Source organism: Erinaceus europaeus, chromosome 3, assembly GCF_950295315.1.
Source record: "Erinaceus europaeus chromosome 3, mEriEur2.1, whole genome shotgun sequence".
NCBI classification, from domain to species: domain Eukaryota; kingdom Metazoa; phylum Chordata; class Mammalia; order Eulipotyphla; family Erinaceidae; genus Erinaceus; species Erinaceus europaeus.
This window is the reverse complement of record NC_080164.1, coordinates 143,481,730-143,499,883: the sequence shown is the minus strand read 5'-3', so window position 1 is coordinate 143,499,883 and position 18,154 is coordinate 143,481,730. Positions and strand designations below refer to the sequence as shown.

Sequence of the window (18,154 nt, the reverse complement as noted above, 5' to 3'; positions counted from 1 at the left end):
GTATTTCCAAACATCACCTTAGACCAAGCCAACCAAGAACACTAGCTATAGAAGAGAGAATTATTACAGGATCTACCAACACGTTTTTCTAACACATTTTGTTCTCGCTGGCTCTGTTCTGAAGAGCAGATATTGCCATGTGGTTTGTCAAGAGATAACGCCTTAGGCTGGTAAGGTAGTTCATCTGGGAGGTTGCCTGCTTTGTTATACACACAGCAATCAAGTCCCAGCCTCCACCATACTGAAGGAAGCTTTGGTGCTGTGATGTCATTTTCTCTCTCTTTCTGTCACTGTCTCTGTACCACTTTATCTACAAATTAGGTCTAGTGCAGTGAACCCCCAGTAACAACAACACAAAACAAAGTAATAATAAGAGATAAATCTTGAATCAATTTCTGATGCTTAAAGCTAGATTTACTACTTGTACAGATGAAGTCTATCTGCTGAAACTTTTTATCTGCTGAAAAAGTTGTCTTTTCTGTAAATTGGTGATAATACTGGTAACCAGTTAATAAGGCTGGTGTGAAAATAGGTTAGATAGAAATACATCATAGAGCGTTGCTGAACACAGTAAGCTCTTAATAGTTATCCATTATGAGTATTGTTGTTATTATTTCTATTGAATCAGTGGAAGCAGTAGAGAGGAAAGCTAATTAGTAGCTATTTGATCCTTCTGATAGACTATAGCTGTAATGGACTTGCCATGCATACAGTGTGCAGGCCTGGAGGGGTCCCTGGGCCCTTTGCCAAGTTCACCTGACAATTTAGCACCACACCGCCAAACCTTAAAGACAGCAGAAAACAATGTGCGAGCCACTTGTCATAGATAGGACTTCACCAAAGCCTCCCTCAGAGACAATTTTTACCTTCTGCCCCCCACCCCATAACATGGAAACAAAGAACCCAAGGCCATTTGATCATCAGCGGTGGAAATTCCCCCAGCTCCTTCTTCCTTTGGAGCCTAGCGGTTGCTGAAACTATTGTTAAGTTCAGCCTCTTGATCCATCATCTACTGTTATGATCTGACAGGAAAAGATACCTGCCCGGTCTGGGTAGGACTTACAGTAATTGATGACCCCACAGAGCACCCCTTGCTCACAATTTATTATGCTTAACGGCTAATTACATCTGTGTAGGGATTACACTTTACATTGTCCAGCTCTATGGAAACAAACCCCGGGCTTCCTCAGATTCCCTTAAACAGCTCCTTATCTCAGTGTGGGAGATGTTTATCGGGGCCATATGTTAGAGGGCCTGTGCAGTTTCCAGTGACCCCAGGAAAGTCTGGGGCCTAATCAGTTTGCAGGCCCCAAGGAGGGGTCAGAGAAGGGGCCTTAATGGGGCCCCAAAGTGAACTTTCCAGGAGAGGCCAAAGCCAAGGCAGGAGATTCTTCCCTGCCTTCTATCCATCATAAACCTTTCAAAGACCCAGGGTCAGGATGAAGATGACCCTGCCAGGCCCTCTCCCCAGGTGACCAGTGCTTGTAGGGTTGACCTTCATACCATGTGGCATGTGAATATGCAAATCCCAGGGGATTATAAGGCACCTTATCTGAAGTCAAAGTCTTCTGACTATCTAAGAGGGTGGTAGAAGCATTATTTTGATAGTAACACTTATTTTTTTAGCTAAGGAGCTAGCTAAGCCTCTAAGGAAACAAGTCAAAGCTACCAGGCTCTTTGTGCCAAGAGAGCAAGGTAAGCCTCAGAGGGAGGATCAGCTTGCTTCACACATAGTTTCTCAAGGCTGGGAATCTCCCAGCCTTGGCAGGTACTAAAAACACTTCTTCCCGTGGGTTATAGCAATTCACTGAAAGGCCTTGTCTTCAGAAAGTTGGGGGAGGGGACCTGCAGAGTGTAAAGAGCAGGAAATGTCTCCCAAGTGTGAGAAGCCCAGGAGTCTGAGAGGAGCCTTGCAGGAGCTTTCCAGGCTGTGACTCACAGGGCCACTTCCCTGATGAAGCCAGCCTGGACTCTGGCTCCTGGGCCACTGTGTCTCAGCACCTCTTCCTGTCTCCATTCCGCCCAGACCCCTGAACAAAGCTGAAGTCCAGACTCCACTGCAGAGGCTCAAGTGTTGTATATATATTTGGGCGTCATCTGTGGAAGTAGTTATTTTGGAAACAAAAAAATAACTTCCCTGCCCTCAGAAAAACCTGGTGAGCTCTTGGAAGTCCGGTTTTAACTATTCAAGACTAAAAGTTTTATTACTGTTTCTTGAAGGGGGAGGGGGACAAAACATGATGTAATTATTTTCACTGACATATATAAGAGATAAGGCATCTACTGAGGGCTTAGTATGTACTAGGAACTATACTAAGTGCTTTATATCCATTACTTTATTTAATCATGACACCTACCTAGTGAGGTATATATACTACTATCCTCTCCATTTTACGAATGAGGAAACAGAGAGGTAGCTTGCACATGGTCAAACAATTAGTAAGTGGTAGAACCAGGACCCAAACATGAGTGAATCAATCAAGAGTGGTTCAATCAAGATTCTAGTGCCTTACCTTAAAGGGAACCTGGAAACTGCCTGGTTCAATGGCTGGTCTGATTTATCACCTTTCTGCAACTCTGTAACTCCCTCCCAGCAACCTGCAGGCAGAGTGAAGCCAGAAGACACAATGGAAAGGGCATATGACTGGGAAATGAATGGTCCAAGGTCTGCCTATCACAGTTTCTATTTATTTGTTGGTCTAGCTCTGCCTTTGTGAAGGCAAAAGAAAATCAGAGTTCCTTCCATGGAAAATGCTTCAAACTTTCAAAAGAGTCCTTGTATATTCCTTAAATCTCCAGTCTGTTTCCAGTTTCCCAGCCATTTGGGGGTATGCTGCAGCTTGTCAAGTTACCCTGAAACAGGGTGCTAATGAGACTGGAGTGCCGGAATTCAAAAGGGTCTAACCAACTTATCCTGTACATCTTTTCTTTTCTTTTTAAATTTTATTGGTGACTTAGTACTTATTGACAAAATTATAATATAACACTGGTATAATTCTGCACGGTTCCCACCACCAGCTTTCTGTGTTCCCATTCCCTCCATTGGAAGTGACAGTCATTCTCCCAAGGTTTCAGGTACAGGTTGACTGTTATTTCTGTAACTGTCTATATTTGCCCATTTTTTCCCCTACAGTCCTACCTTCGCTTCCTTTCTAAGTCACATCTACATCTACTACTACTTCCAAATGTCCATCCTTTTTTCTTCTTCTCTCTCCAGGTCTTGATGGAATTGGAGTTCAAAGCCCTCTGTTCATCTTCCCCTATCATTTCTCCCCCTTTGGAGGTATGGGACAAAATTCTTTTGGGAATGCAAAAGGTGGTCTGTCTTATATAATTGCTTCTCCAGTAGACATGGGTGTTGGCAGGTCCATACCCCCATCCTGTTTCTATCTTTCCCTAGTGGGGTAGTGCTCTAGAGAGGTGAGGTTCCAGGACACACTGGTGAGGCCTTCTACTCAGGCAAGTCAGGATGAAATCATGACAGCATCTGCAAGTTGTTGGCTTAAAGGCAGTAAGAGATAAAGCAGGACAAAATGATTAATGAACAGGTCTGAGTGATAGCTACATGAAATAAAGAAACATAATAATGAGAGTTAAATCTATAATTATATGATGTCATGATTAATCTTGTTATAGTATACCTATCATCCAAAACTAATACCCTAAGACAGGCAGTTTATTTATAACTTAATTAATAATCTTAAATAACAAATCATCCAACAAGTTATATATCTACCTAAATTTACTATAACCAGCACCCTCATAAATATAGTTAATGTGGATGGAGAGATAGCGTAATGGAGACATATGTACAAACTTTCATGTCTGAGACACTTAAGTCCTGGTTCAGTTTCCTAGAACTATCATCAGAACTGAGCAGTACTGTGGTAGAAAAAAAGGGGGGGGAAAGAAAGACAGAATGAGAGGGAAGAAGGAAGAGAAGGACTAGGGACAAGGAAGGGAGGGAGAAAAGGAGGGAAGGAGGCAGGGCCAATAAGGTGGTGGTGCACCAGGCTAAGTGTACGTTACCTTGAGTAAGGGCCTGGGTTCAAGCCTCCCATCTCTACCTGCAGGGAGGGAGTTTCATAACCCATGATGCAAGTACTGCATGTGTGTCTCTCTATCTCTCTTTCAATCTCACCATCCCCTCTCAGTTTTTCTCTGTTTTATCAAATAAAGAAAAGAAAAAGTGGTGGTGGGGGATGGCTAGCAAGAATGGTGGATTTGTTGTGAAGGCACCAAGCCCCATTAGTGACCCTGTGGGCAATAAAAAGAAAATTAAAAAGTAAACAAATAGATAAAGGGGAAATTTTTCAATTTAATCATACACTTAAAAAAATGGAAGAAAAAAAAAAGGAATAGGGCTGGGCAGGTAGCTCAATGGTAAAAGAACTTACACACATAGGATCCATTCTGCATATGCTAGAGCTGACTAGTGCTTTGGACTGACAATCTCTCTCTCTCTCTCTCTCTTTCACACACACACACACACACACACACACACACACACACACACACGCCTTAAAAACTATAAAATAAAAGTTATAAAATAAATATACCTTATTTGTTGAATATTTTCTACTTCTTCTAGCATTTGCCCTTCTTCCGTAGCCAGTCAACAGCGTCAGGTTGAGCCTGATGTAAAGTTTCGAGACCTCCTTTGAATCTGGAGAGGTGGCAGTCGTTGACTATGTGGGTCATAGTCTGTCTGTAGCCACAGGGGCAGTTCGGGTCGTCTCTGGCTCCCCAGCGATGGAACATAGCGGCGCACCGGCCATAGCCTGTTCAATAGAGATTGAGGAGGGCCATCAAAGTCGGGTTGACGCTTGCAGGGGTCTGTGATGAGGTGTTTGTTCTTGACCTCAGCTGACTGCCAGCTCTGTTTCCAAGAGACTGGAACAGAGAAGTTCAGTGTAGGCATAGGGGACCAGATTGGGTGACGAGACGTCAAGCATTGGACAGGGTGGGCGAAGATATCCGCGTATATTGGCAGGTCCGGTCCAGCGAAGACGTGGGAAATGAGCTTAGATGATGCCGCATCCCGACGAATATCTGGAGGGGTGATGTTGCTAAGAACTGGCAGCCATGGAACCGGGGGGGGGGGGGGTGGAACGGATGGTTCCAGAAATTATCCTCATGGAGGAATATAATTTGGAATCGACCAAGTGGACATGGGGGCTACGGAACCATACTGGGGCACAGTATTCTGCAGTGGAATAGCATAATGCCAGAGATGATGATCGTAGTGTGGAAGCGCTCGAGCCCCATGAGGAGCTGGCCAGTCTTGCAATGATGTTATTCCTCGCGCCCACCTTTGCTGCAGTTTTTATGAGATGTTCGTGAAATGACAGAGTGCGATCGAGAGTAACGCCAAGATAGACTGGCTGGGCTTCATGCCGGATTCTCGTATCGCCAAGCTGCACATTAAGCTCACGTGAGGCCGAGGCATGGTGTAGATGGAAAACAGATGATACCGTTTTGCAGTGCTAGGGATTAGTCGCCATTTTTTACAGTAATCAGATATCAGAGACATGTCTTTCGTGAGTGTTTCCTCGAGGATGTCGAACTTGGATGCCTGAGTTGCACAGCAGATGTCATCGGCGTAGATGAACTTCCTTGAAGAAGTTTCTGGGAGGTCATTGATGTAAATATTAAATAGCGTAGGAGCCAGAACAGAGCCCTGGGGGAGGCCACTTGAGACAAGTCTCCATCTGCTAGACTTGTCACCCAGATGCACCCTGCCTATCTCATTTAATCTTCATTTAGATGAGAAAAATAAGGTTTATCAGTAGAGCATGTTTTCATGTGTTAAGCTTTGGAGTCAAGCAGTGTTCTGTACATCCACTCTCTAAATAAATAAATACAGGTATCAAAATAAACATTCATTGACATTTTTTTTAAAGTAACACTTATCAACTAATTCCGCAAGATCTGACTAAGAAATGGATTCTGGCCTAACAATCTCTTTCTTGTCTTATTCTTTAGTCAAAGAAGCAGTCACTTTCTCCAATACAAAAGGCTACAAGGATAGTATTGGGACAGAACAATGAAATTCACTGATGAAGGTGATGAAAAAAGAATGAGAGTCTTTCTTTTCTTCTCTCTTCCTGACAGATCCTCAAAGAAATTTGCCAACCATATTGGACAGGAGAGGGGGAGGAAAATCAGAACAATATAGTGTGATCTAGCCAGAGTGATTAAACTAAAAGAAAAAAACATTTCTACTGACTTCAAGTACCGGTTGCTTAAAATATTTTCAAGGTGATTATACTTTGATTTGTGAAACAGATGTATTTATAAATACTACATGCTACCTGGTGATATTTTGAAATGCCCAAGGGGGTATCATTATGTGAAAAAACAATCCTTGCTAAAGAATTCCCTGTAAGACTGATGACAAGGAATTTATTCTTTCTGTACCTTGGATTCTTATTCATTGGGAAAGTTTAAAATATAATGCAGTAGTAGATAAGACAACACAGTGTTACTTAGTAAAAAAAAGTCAACAATTCCTTCTTTGTTGCTATACAATGCTTCCAACTTGAAATTCTTACTGAGCACTATCAGAAGGAGTGCTTCGCAAGTGAGATTCAAATTTTCCAACATATGGAAAAACAGACAAAAATGAATCCAATTTCCTCAACTGTATATAAAATAACTTTGTATCTGTTTTTTCTCATGAGCACTCTGACCATAAATTGAGGATAAGTCCCCCCATAAATGAATCTATGCATTTTAATACCTACATGTGCTCTTGAACTCAAATCTTTATTCAAGAATGATGGAATAAAGAATGACCAAACCAACAGTGAAAACTACTCAGTCCACTAAGACAAAAACCACAAGGATACATAGAAAGCTCCAGGAATGAGGTTGGAATTCCTCTTCTCTGTGGTTCTGTCGATACCCTTAACCCATGCAGCTAAGAGCTTTGACCACTGATTGCTAAGGAGCCTGGCATAGTCAGTGTCTGGAAGGCACCTGCTGAAGTTTAAGGATCCTCTTATATTTCCTATTCTGGTGTGCTTTCTGGTCTTTGCAATACCTATATGTTGCTCTAGGATCTTAATTAATTAAGTGATGTAATACCAATAATACATTAAAAGATCATCTTATATTGGAAATAACAAGCATTGGAGTGGATAAAAAGAAACTGTTAACACTGTTGGTAGGACTGCAAACTAGTACAGTCTCTATGGTAGGCAGTATGGTGATTCTTTAAAAAATAACAATGGAAATACCATATGATCCAGCAATACCATCCCTATGCATATATCTAAAAGACATGAAAGCACTAAATCTGGATTGGGGATACAGCATAATGGTTATGCAAAAGACGTTAATGTCTGAGGCTTTGAAGTTCTTAAATTCAATCCCCAACACCACCACCACCCACAAGCTGGAATTTAGCACTGCTCTGGTGTCTCTGTCTCTCTATCTCTATCTATCTCTCTTATTAAAATAAGACTTTTTTTTGCCTCCAGGGTCATTGCTGGGGCTCAGTGCCTGCACCATGAATCCGCTGCTCCTGAAGGCTATTTTTTCCCCTTTTGTTGTCCTTGTTGTTGTAGCCTTGTTGTGGTTATTATTGCTGTTGTTGATGTCATTCGTTGTTGGATAGGACAGAGAGAAATGGAGAGAGGAGGGGAAGACAGAGAAGGGGAGAGAAAGATAGACACCTGTAGACCTGCTTCACCACCTGTGAAGCAACTTGCCTGCAGGTGGGGAGCCGGGGCTCGAACTGGGATCCTTACTGTGGTCCTTGCGCTTTGCGCCACATGCTCTCAACCTGCTGTGCTACCACCCGACCCCCAAAAGAAGACACTTATATGAAAAAGAAAACACTAACTCAAAATGATATATGCACCTCTGTGTTCATAGTCGTACTTATTCACAATAGCTAAAATATGGAATCAACTTGGTTATTGGATAAAGAAGTTATGGGAGCAGGCTGGGCAGTGGCACACCAAGCTAAACACACACTGCATGAAGTGCAAGGACTCGCACAAGAGTCTTGTTTTGAGCTCCTGGCTCCCCACCTTCAGGGGGGACGCTTCACAAGTTGTAAAGCATGTCTGCAGGTGTCTTTCTCTCTCCCTCTCTACCTCCCCCTTCCCTCTCAATTTCTGGCTGTCTCTATCCAATAAACAAATAAATAAAATGAAAACAATGGCTCCATGAGCAGTGGATTTGTAGTGCCAGCACCAAGCTCCAGTGATAATCTTGAAGGCAAAAAAGAAAAAAAGTTATGAGACATATATCCAATGGAATGCTACTCTGAATCTTGAACAAATAATACTGTATCATTTGAGATTAAATGGTTGGAATTGGAAGTGATTATGCTAAGTGAATTAAGTAAAGAGATGAAAGGCGACCAGATGTTTTCATTCCTATGTGGAACAGAGAAGACTAAAGTAAACTAGCAAAAGAAAGTGGGTGTGGTGAATTGTGTACACACATATACTGGTCTGAAACTAATTTATAATTCTGCAAACTAGTGTTAAATCATTAATAATAAAAGTTAGCTGGAAGAGAAGCACCTGTAACATTACAGGCATTTTCCAAGTACAGGTGAAATACTAACAACATAATAAAATGTTATTTGCTTAATGTTTAATAAAGGGTGAGAATACTGGTGTTTAATGCCTTGCTCCCACCCCCCATAAATGCTAGAGGAGACTATCTGCTGGTTTAATGCTGACCTTGGGAGTTGCAATGAGTTGCTCTGTATATAACCAATCTGAGTTCTTTACTTTGTATCTAAATTTTCATTTCCATATTTTCATTTCCATATTTTCATCTAAATTTTCATTTCCATATTTTCAGTGGCAAGGAATAAAATGTTTTCAATTCCCTTTGTCAAAATAAGCCACTTTAGCTTATAAGAGATCCCTATGCACCTCAACAGGCTCCCTTTGATGTTTGGATGGTAACAGTAGTTCAGAGGGTTCATGTCTCCATACTTTATGATCTGCCCAGGCAAGTCAAGCACAGACAGTGATTCTAATGCTGGAAAATTCAAACCACTTTCTTAGTTTATTCCTCCAAATACCACTTGCAAAAGGAGTATAAGTGAAACAACAACAACAAAAAAGAATAACATTGGAGCAAAATCCAGTTTTCTTACTCCCTGCCTCTCTTATATCTGAAAGCTGAGTGCTTACAGCAACTAAGGTATAAGGTGCCATATAATTTGTTATTATTGATAAGTATATTGATCATAGGTTCTCAAGTACTTGGAATAAACAGCAGGTTTATTCATAAAATGAAAAATTAAACCATGTAGTATCTCTTTTTTTTTCTTTAAACAGAGTGAAACTACTAAATTTCATGTTTCTTAATGTGTCAAAAAGTTAATAAAGGTCATAGCTTATATCATAAAGAAAAGGTTACAATTTGATGTCCTCTCACTAACATTCACTTGATATCAATCACAGTTTACTGTAATCCTTCTCTTATCAGTAGCCTTCATTAGAATACTTTTTCCCCTTAAGTTGGAGCCCTTATCTCTGTGCCAGACCTCTGCTAAGACTGTTATGGTCTACTACTTTAGCTCCAGAAATTCAGACCAACTTAGCTGATAAATTTCTCTCTGGGTTGATCTCCAAGATTACTCCGTTTACCTCCAGTTGGATCAAAACCAGAGTAGATGCTTTTATCTATTTAATCTGATATCACCTAGAAGCATTCAATAACCTCCCCCCCCAATGAATTTAAGATTGCATTCACAAAACCTGCACAAGTTTTCATTTATGTCTAAATTTTTACATGGAAGATACTAATGTAGAGAATTATTTTTTTATTTATAAAATGCAATTATTGACAAGACCATAGGATAAGAGGGGCACAATTCCACACAATTTCCTCCACCAGAACTCCATATCCTATCCCCACTCCTGCAAGCTTTCCTGTTCTTTATCCCTCTGAGAGTATGGACCCAGGATCATTATGGGGTGCACAAGGCCGAAGGTCTGGCTTCTGTAATTACTTCCCCGCTTAACATGGGCATTGGCAGGTCGATCCATACTCCCAGCCTCTCTCTGTCTCTTTCTCTAGTGGGACAGGGCTATGGGGATTTGGGGAGACGGAGTTCCAGGATACATTGGTGGGGTCATCTGCCCAGGGAAATCAGGTTGGCATCATGGCAGCATCTGGAACATGGTAGCTGAAAAAGAGTTAAGATATAAAGCAGACCAAATAGTTGACTAATGATGAACCTAAAGGCAAGAATATTGCAGATGAAGATTTGGGGGGTCTCTGTTTTAGAGAAAGCAAGTAGGCCTATTTTATGTATATTCCAAGGGACCCATGGCTTTACTAATTTTTGCCTGAGTCTGATAGCTAACATGCAGGTGACCCCAAGGTATTGTCTGGGGAGATGGTATCATAGTTGGAAAAAGGATTAGAAAACTGATCAAGGAAGACAGTAGCTCCCAAATATGGGTAAAATGTATAATTATTTTAACTGTAAACCCCATCACTTTGGTCTGGGGCCCATATTCAGCACAGGATCCTATGTACCCTTTGCATCCCTGTAGATCTGAGCTCACATTCTGTGGTCACGGATAGAAACAATCCAGGCTTCACTAATTCAGGACCCATCTTCCTCAGGTGACAGGTAGAGTATGTTATCCAACCTCCCTTTGGAGAATGGAACATTCCCTACAATTGTTGATCCACATTGAAGGCAAGGTCCTATAAGGCCCCACAAAGGGGTCCATTATGTTGTTTCTGATGAAAATGACCAGTGACAGTGGAGAGAGGGATATGTTAGAGGTCTAGACCCATCATGTCTGTGTGGGCATCCTAGGACTCCCTGACTAAGGTCCCATGTGATGGGGTAGCCTGGTAGTGATTAAAGAGTAATCATTAAAGTATGCCGGTCTCTTGCCCTATCCAGTTTTTGTAGTTCCTACTTTGCCTGACAAGGTTAGCTTTAGAGTGATTGAGGGACATGAAATAGGAAGTAGGAGGTATCTAGATCTAAGTAGAAACCATTTTATTAGGTACTTTATGGTTTCTTTTTTAGATCTTTCTACTTGCTTGCTGCATTTATTGACTCACTGCAAACTATTGTGTATATATTTTTTGCTTTAAGGTGTATATTTTCCCCTAACTTATGGATATATGTGTACATAAACCCTACCTAATGGGCCCTGGTCTATATCTAGGTTTTGTGTGTATATTTTTTGCTTTAAGGTGTATATTTTCTCCTAATTTATGGATACATGTGTACATAAACCCTACCTAATGGGCCCTGGGCTATATCTAGGTTTTGAGGCTTTGTTAGGAAGTGTACCACCCAAAATGGAATTAAGGAGTCCTGTGAACTAGGAAAGATCTCACCAGAGTTATGAAACTGGAGGGTTGACATTCCATGCCTGATGTCTCTGGACATAATCCAAAGTAAAACATGTCAAAGTGGTACTGGCTGAATTGGTGGTTGGGATCAGCAGATGCAGTATTAATCAGTATGAATTGAGAGAATGCAGGAAAGTGAGGCCCATCCCAGAGGTTCCAGGAATGGGACAAATATGGGTTTTGTAGAGAATGAGGAATGTTCCTGCTGTCTTAGGATTTAAGAAGGCAATAGATAGTTTTATTCCTATAACCAAATTATTTGGCAGTTGGGTTAACTTTGAAAATCCCATTGTTAAGATTTGCTGTATCATATAAGACCTCACCATGACTTATGTCCTTTAATGTTATTTACATATAGCTTTATCTTATAAAGTGATGTCACCAGTTGCTTCTGTTCTCCCTGGTCTAAAGCTTATAGGTGATTTAATATTTCAAAGCAAAAGTAATTAAGAATGAAAAATCATACAGAGAAGTTAGAATCTCTTTTGAGCTACACATATTACGTATCATTGAAAGCGTAAGTAGACATATCTAGTGCCACTAAGAGAAAAAAAAGGCACACAAATGTAGAAAGATGTGTATGAAAAGCCATTAATTCAAAAGCTTTAGTTTCTGGATACTTCTTACCAACTTGCTAGTAAGTACCTAATTGGAAGGCAGAAAGGAAACTGGATTATCTACAATGTCATTTGTAGATAATCAAATTAAGATTTGAGATTTGAGGTTTTAGTTTTCTTCTTTCCTGTCATTCAAGAGAACATATGAATGTGATGCATTCATAGGAAAAGGAACCTACTAGGTAATGAGCCTAATATGTAGTGAATCTAAACCTCCCTTCAAATATCCTTGGTACCATAGAGGAGAAAGGCTCCTGTGGGCAATGGAGCATGAGTTCCAGAGAGGAGTGAGATTATGAGAATGACAGAATCAGATGGAAAGAGACTGAGGAACGGAGCAAGTGACGGGCGTGAAGGAGGGAAGCCAGGAGCCCAGAGAACACAGTGTGGCCTTACCAAAACAAAGCAAATGTCTTCCACTAAAGTTCTGAAAATGAGACCATACAGAAAGCACTTTAATAAACCACAAAGTTCTCTTCAATTCAGGGGCAAGTAAGGAGAGAAAGAAGCCAAGAACAAGGGTTGAGGAAGACAAAAAAAGAGGAAGGAGAGGGCTAAACCTTATCTCCTAACCATTATGCCTGAAGAGCTCTAATTAGTTCTTTTTTTTTTTTTTTTTTTTTTTTTTTTTTTTTTTTTAACCAGAGCACTGCTCAGCTCTGCCTTAGGGTGGTGTGAGGGATTGAACCTGGGACTTCGGAGCCTTAGGCACAAGTCTCTTTGCATAACCATTATGCTATCTACCCTCTGCCCAAGTAGTTCTTTATAAAGTGTGAAGTTTCAACTAAATCCAAAATCCTGGAATTGGAAACAGTGCCAAAGGTTGCTTGTGAGAAACAAAACCTCTTTTTCCTAAAATGAAGCAAATCCTGTATTTCTATGTGGTCTCCACCCTGAATAATCTAGACTCTTCTTTCATTCATTTACTGAACAACACTAGTTATGGGAAGAAAGGTCTGGCCAGTTAACATCAAGACCCCAACCTACTAATCCTAGTCAATGACTCAATCTATAAATGCTGTCACCAGAAGCCATGCTCCGTCATTCCACCTCCTTCTCCACCACCAACCTTTGTGGAATGTCTCAGTCAAATGACAGTTCACATTCTTTTTTTTTTTTTTTTTCAGTTGCCACCAGGGTTATCACTGGGGCTTGGTACTGACACTGAATCCACAGCTCCCAGTGGCCTTCTTTTTTTCCTTTTTTTTTTATTAGATAGGACAGAGAGAAAGAGAAATTGAGAGAGTAGGGGGAGGATGATAGGGAGAGAGAAAGACACCTACATAACACCACTGCTCATGAGCTCCCCCACTACAGGTAGGGAGCAGGCTTGAACCAGGGTCCTTATTCATGATCATGTGTACTACCCTCCAGGCCCCCTGATAGTCCACATTCTAACAAGCTCAAAAGTACTCCAAATCAAGCAGTCTGGAGAACTCTCAGAAGTCTAGAAGTGGGATGACCCTGCAATTTCTCTCCTGGGAATATATCCAAACACACCCATCCAAAAAGATGTGTGTATACCTATGTGCATAGTAGCACAATTTGTAATAGCCAAAACCTGGTAGCAACCCAGGTACCTAACTACAAATGAGTGTCTGAGTAATTTATGATATATATACATATATATATATATTATATATACATAATGGAATACTACTCAGCTAGTAAGATTTGTGAATTTACTTTCTTCACCTCATCTTGGATGGAGCTTGAAGGAGTCATGCTGAGATAAGTAAGAAAGAGAAAGTTAAGTATGGGATGATCTCACTCATAGAAGTTGAAAAATAAGTATGGGATGATCTCACTCATAGAAGTTGAAAAATAAGAATAGAAGGGAAAACACAAAGCAGATCTTGAACTGGAGTTGGTGCATTGCACCAAAGTGAAAGACTCAGGGGTAGGGGGGAGAGTTCAGTTCCTGGATCATGATGTCAGAGGAGGACCTAGAGGGGTTTGAATTGTTATGTGGAAAACTGAGAAATGTTACACATGTACAAACTACTGTATTTTACTGTTGACTATAAATCATTAATCATTAACCAATAAAGAAATTTAAATAAAAGAGCTCCAAATGTACTAAGAGCATACATGTGAATGGATTTTTTGTATAATAAAGAAGAGGAAGGGGAAAGCAACTATAGCTCTACAGAAAAATTTCCCCTCAACATAACTGTGATACTATTACAGCATTGTATTTTTTCCACCAAGAGGAATACATTTATTGGTTTATAATCCACATAAATACTTTTATGAAAATATCCTTTATAAGAAGAACAAGGGAACAAGTAAAAATGAAAAGCAACTACATGTAAATTATGTCTGGTTCTCCTTGTTCCATGTTAGAAATGAAAGAAATTACAGGAACAGTGATGCAAACTTGCAAAGGGACTCTTTCAAAATGTTCAATAACTTTTTAATAAAAAGGCATCAGTTGCTGAAAGCATTATGATCTCTGTTATGCTACATAGTACTGATACAAAATGTGAATAGTACAAAGTTCACTATATATAATATAGGGTTTTAATATATTACATTTGTTTCTACATAAACAGACTATAAATACATGTGCCATAGCATGCTTTATAGTCATGGTTCCCAGCATCTCATACTATGGCACCAAACAAAACATCCATTTTCTTCTTTAAAAAAAGGAAAGAGAAATGGCAAAAACCAGTAGAAAAAGCTTTATGTGTTAGAAATCTAAAAAAATACAATAGATGTTATTATAACGTTTGACTATAAAATACTTTTGAAATCTGGCTAATAACCATTCAGTGAGTGAATAAGCCAAATTAGCTTTCACTAGTATGTAAAGGCCAAATTACTAAAATACAGACTGGATGAAGATTCATAGAGCATGATAATAAGGGAAGGGATGAAGGAACAAAGTAAAATCCCTTGAAGCTCTGACACCACAGCTGGATATGGCACCTACTGCATTCAGGCCCAGACGTATTACATTGGGACAGATACGTGTTGTTCATTCATGCAGAAGAAACCAGAAGCTGATGTATAAAGTCAGAAGTCTTCAACACAACAGGGAGCCTTCATCTGAATCTCCTTTCTTTGTGGGGCTCTGAATATAGGATCAGTCTGGGAGACAAGGAGCCAGAGCTCCATCATTTCCTTCCTGGAGGTTGGCCAGAAGACACGTAAGAGTCCGGAAGGAACTCTCATTAGGAGTCGGAAACAGCACAAGGAACTCTCATTTAGCCCAACTGGGAAGAGCACGCAATCTTCTAAATCCAGTCACCTCATTTAAAGTCTACATTTCCTCACAGAGTCCTTGCCCACCTCCACCAGTGCCAACAGAATGTATCTGCAGGTTCCGCTGAGTGCTCACAGGCAGCCATAATCTTCCTTTTAATCAATCCTAAGCACATATGTAAGACTTAGCTCTGGACTCACATTCTATATGAAACTTCTTTGCCAGACTTGGCCCTAATGGTCTTTCCAGTTTTCAACACCTAGCACATTTACTCTGCCTGCTTTATCTTCTGGTTTTACAAAGGTGTCAACTCTCCAGATCCTGCTACTTTTCTGGGACAGAGTCATTGCTCTATCTGCTATAACCTACTGGGAGACCCACAGTAGAGGGCATCATACATGGTTTTAGAAGGAATCAAAGAGAGAGTAAGTTCAACACTGGGAGAAGACAAGAACACATTCTTGGGTCATAAGCATCTTCTCAGGGAATGCCTAAAGGGACTGGCTCCTTGCAGTCTGAGGTCCTTTTTTTTTTTTTCAAATGTAGTACTTCCTGGTGGTGGAAAGAACAACATTTGACAATCTGAGCAGCACCGCGTGTGTGATTTCCAGGAGTTGGGGGACATGGGTGCCTCCTTTTAAACAGGAGGAGAGCTCAATACAGTCCCGGCATCAGGCTGGGGCATCTGGGCTGCACTGCCAGCTTGTGATCCAGTTTCCACCAGTTTTAAAAGTTCTGCTTCCTCGCTGGAGTACACAGTGGTGTCTGTGTCATCAGAGTGATACCCAGACTGGTAGCCGCTTGTCTGGTTTGAGCCTTCGGATACCACAGACTCGTTGCTTTTGCTGGGCATCAGTGCACTGCGGAAGAAATAGCAATAACTTGAGTTGGTGGAGAACAGGCTATTCTTCTGATTCTCACTTCTAACCCCAACCTGGTGTGGGTTTCAGTTTCCCTAGAGGGACCAGCCCCTATCTCTCCTACTTGTTAATGAACATACCAGGTTTACTCTGACAATATCTATTTTCAGGTACAAGTATGAGTTACTAGTTTCAGATAAGTCCTCTAATTCAGGTTCAAGTCTTCCAAGTCTGCGATGAGATTAAGGCAGTTCTGAGTTTCCAATCATCGGAACGTGTTGATGGCCCTGAAGATTGATATCTTTGTATCCAATGATAGGAGCCAAAGGGACTCTTTGATGATACTAAGGAAAATCAGGATGTTTTGGAAACTTGCTAGTGCTTTCCCCACACTGTCAATCATGAGATTACAAGAAATGAGCATAGTGTTAATAAAGACCCTGTGCAAATTATAATGTTAGTAACTCGAAGAGTGAATAACAAACTAGGCATGTCAAAAACTTCATTTTCCTCATCAAAAGCCAATTTATGGAAGGACAAAGAACACAGATCACTCAGTAGCAACTAGAGAATGTTTTCAGTAGTGTGGAATCAATCCTGACAGTAATATCAAAATTTTTCTGGATTTAAATTTTTCTCAAGCTATTAAGAAATACGGTGGTCCCCCCCAACCCAAGTTATCATGTTAACAACTATGAAAATGATGTTATTAACTGCATTAATATTTGGTCTTAAGTATTATTTCAAATAGCCAGAAATATACTGTTTCTTTCAATGCAACCTCAATAAAAGGCGTTACTTCAGTAACTCAAGCAGTGACATAGTACCTGGCACATAGATACTGCTGAGTAAATACATTTTAATTAATGCCTAAAATATATAATTGGTTCTTACAATATTTTACCTTGGCCCTAAGGCAAACAATAAAATCACACAATGTTGCATTTTATTGTTTTGTTTTAACATAAGCATCACTTAACACTCCATGGATATATTCTCATATAATAGGTTACAAGTAGATCAAAATCTTTTCAATTCTTATGTAGAGTAAACTCTCTAGCAAATTAACTATTCTCTACCTTATCTTATACATATACATGTATTTTTTGGATTAAAATCAGGTACAGTATTCAAGGCAACTATAAATTCCTATAGAACCACACGGGGGAAATTACATTCAAAACAATGTTTTGCACAAGTATGTAATAATTCAGGCAAATCATATTTAACTATTTAAAACAAGTATCTTATTTACACAGTAAACTTATCAAGGTTGGATGAACTTATTTATGTACAGACTTGAAAATTCTTCAATCTGCAAAAATTTTAATCATCTTTATAGTTTTTTTTTAATATTTATTTATTCCCTTTTGTTCCCCTTGTTTTATTGTTGCAGTTACTGTTGTTGTTCTTGATGTCGTCGTTGTTGGGTAGGACAGAGAGAAATGGAGAGAGGAGTGGAAGACAGAGATGGGGAGAGAAAGATAGACACCTGCAGACCTGCTTCACTGCTTGTGAAGCGACTCCCCTGCAGGTGGGGAGCCGGGGGCTGGAACCGGGATCCTTACGCCAGTGCTTGCACTTCACACCACCTGTGCTTAACCTGCTGCATTACCATCCGACACCCCATCTTTATAGTTTTAAGAATGCTCTCATTGCTATTTAACCAGCACCATGGAAGGCACTGACCAAAGTAAATATTCTTATAAAAACCCTAGTATTCATAAATTCTCACAAAGCGACCAAATCCTCTAATTTATGTTAGATTCTTTTTTAAAATTTGCCACTTTTCTTATCTGCTTCAGTTTTTTATGAGTTACTTAAATCTGTCCAACCAACACAGACATGAAAAGGGAAACCTCTGAACCTTTGAAATCTCTGGGCGCTGAAAGTTCCTCATTCCTTTCCCCCCAAAATGTGGCTTTTCTAGTTGACTGCGTCTTACCTAAAAGACGGAGCCAATTTGGTTCTGTCTTCCAAAGTTCTCAGTTCTTCTGATGCAAGAACCATACCACTGTCCGTCTGGTTGTCCTTTTTAAGAGACAATGAGATGGCACAGTTGAATAAGTATATTTAGAAGGCATTTACTTAAGCTGATTTCTCAG

The 18,154-nt window shown here is 40.2% G+C and overlaps 1 protein-coding gene across 2 annotated transcripts in view; it reads right to left on the bottom strand.

Moving 5' to 3' along the window:
• Nucleotides 1–14,372: 14,372 nt before the first annotated feature.
• The window catches only part of KDR (kinase insert domain receptor), a 46,425-nt gene continuing 42,643 nt past the window's right edge, over nucleotides 14,373–18,154 (bottom strand). Inside the window, exons 29-30 of one of the 2 annotated variants that reach the window (XM_007534622.3) lie at nucleotides 17,995–18,080; nucleotides 14,373–16,049 (exon numbers count right to left, since the gene is read on the bottom strand). In XM_007534622.3, the coding sequence (XP_007534684.1) occupies nucleotides 15,827–16,049; nucleotides 17,995–18,080 (309 nt within the window). In that variant the 3' untranslated portion in view covers nucleotides 14,373–15,826. The remainder of the gene's footprint in view (nucleotides 16,050–17,994; nucleotides 18,081–18,154) is intronic. The other variant, XM_060188046.1, reaches the window with a different exon arrangement.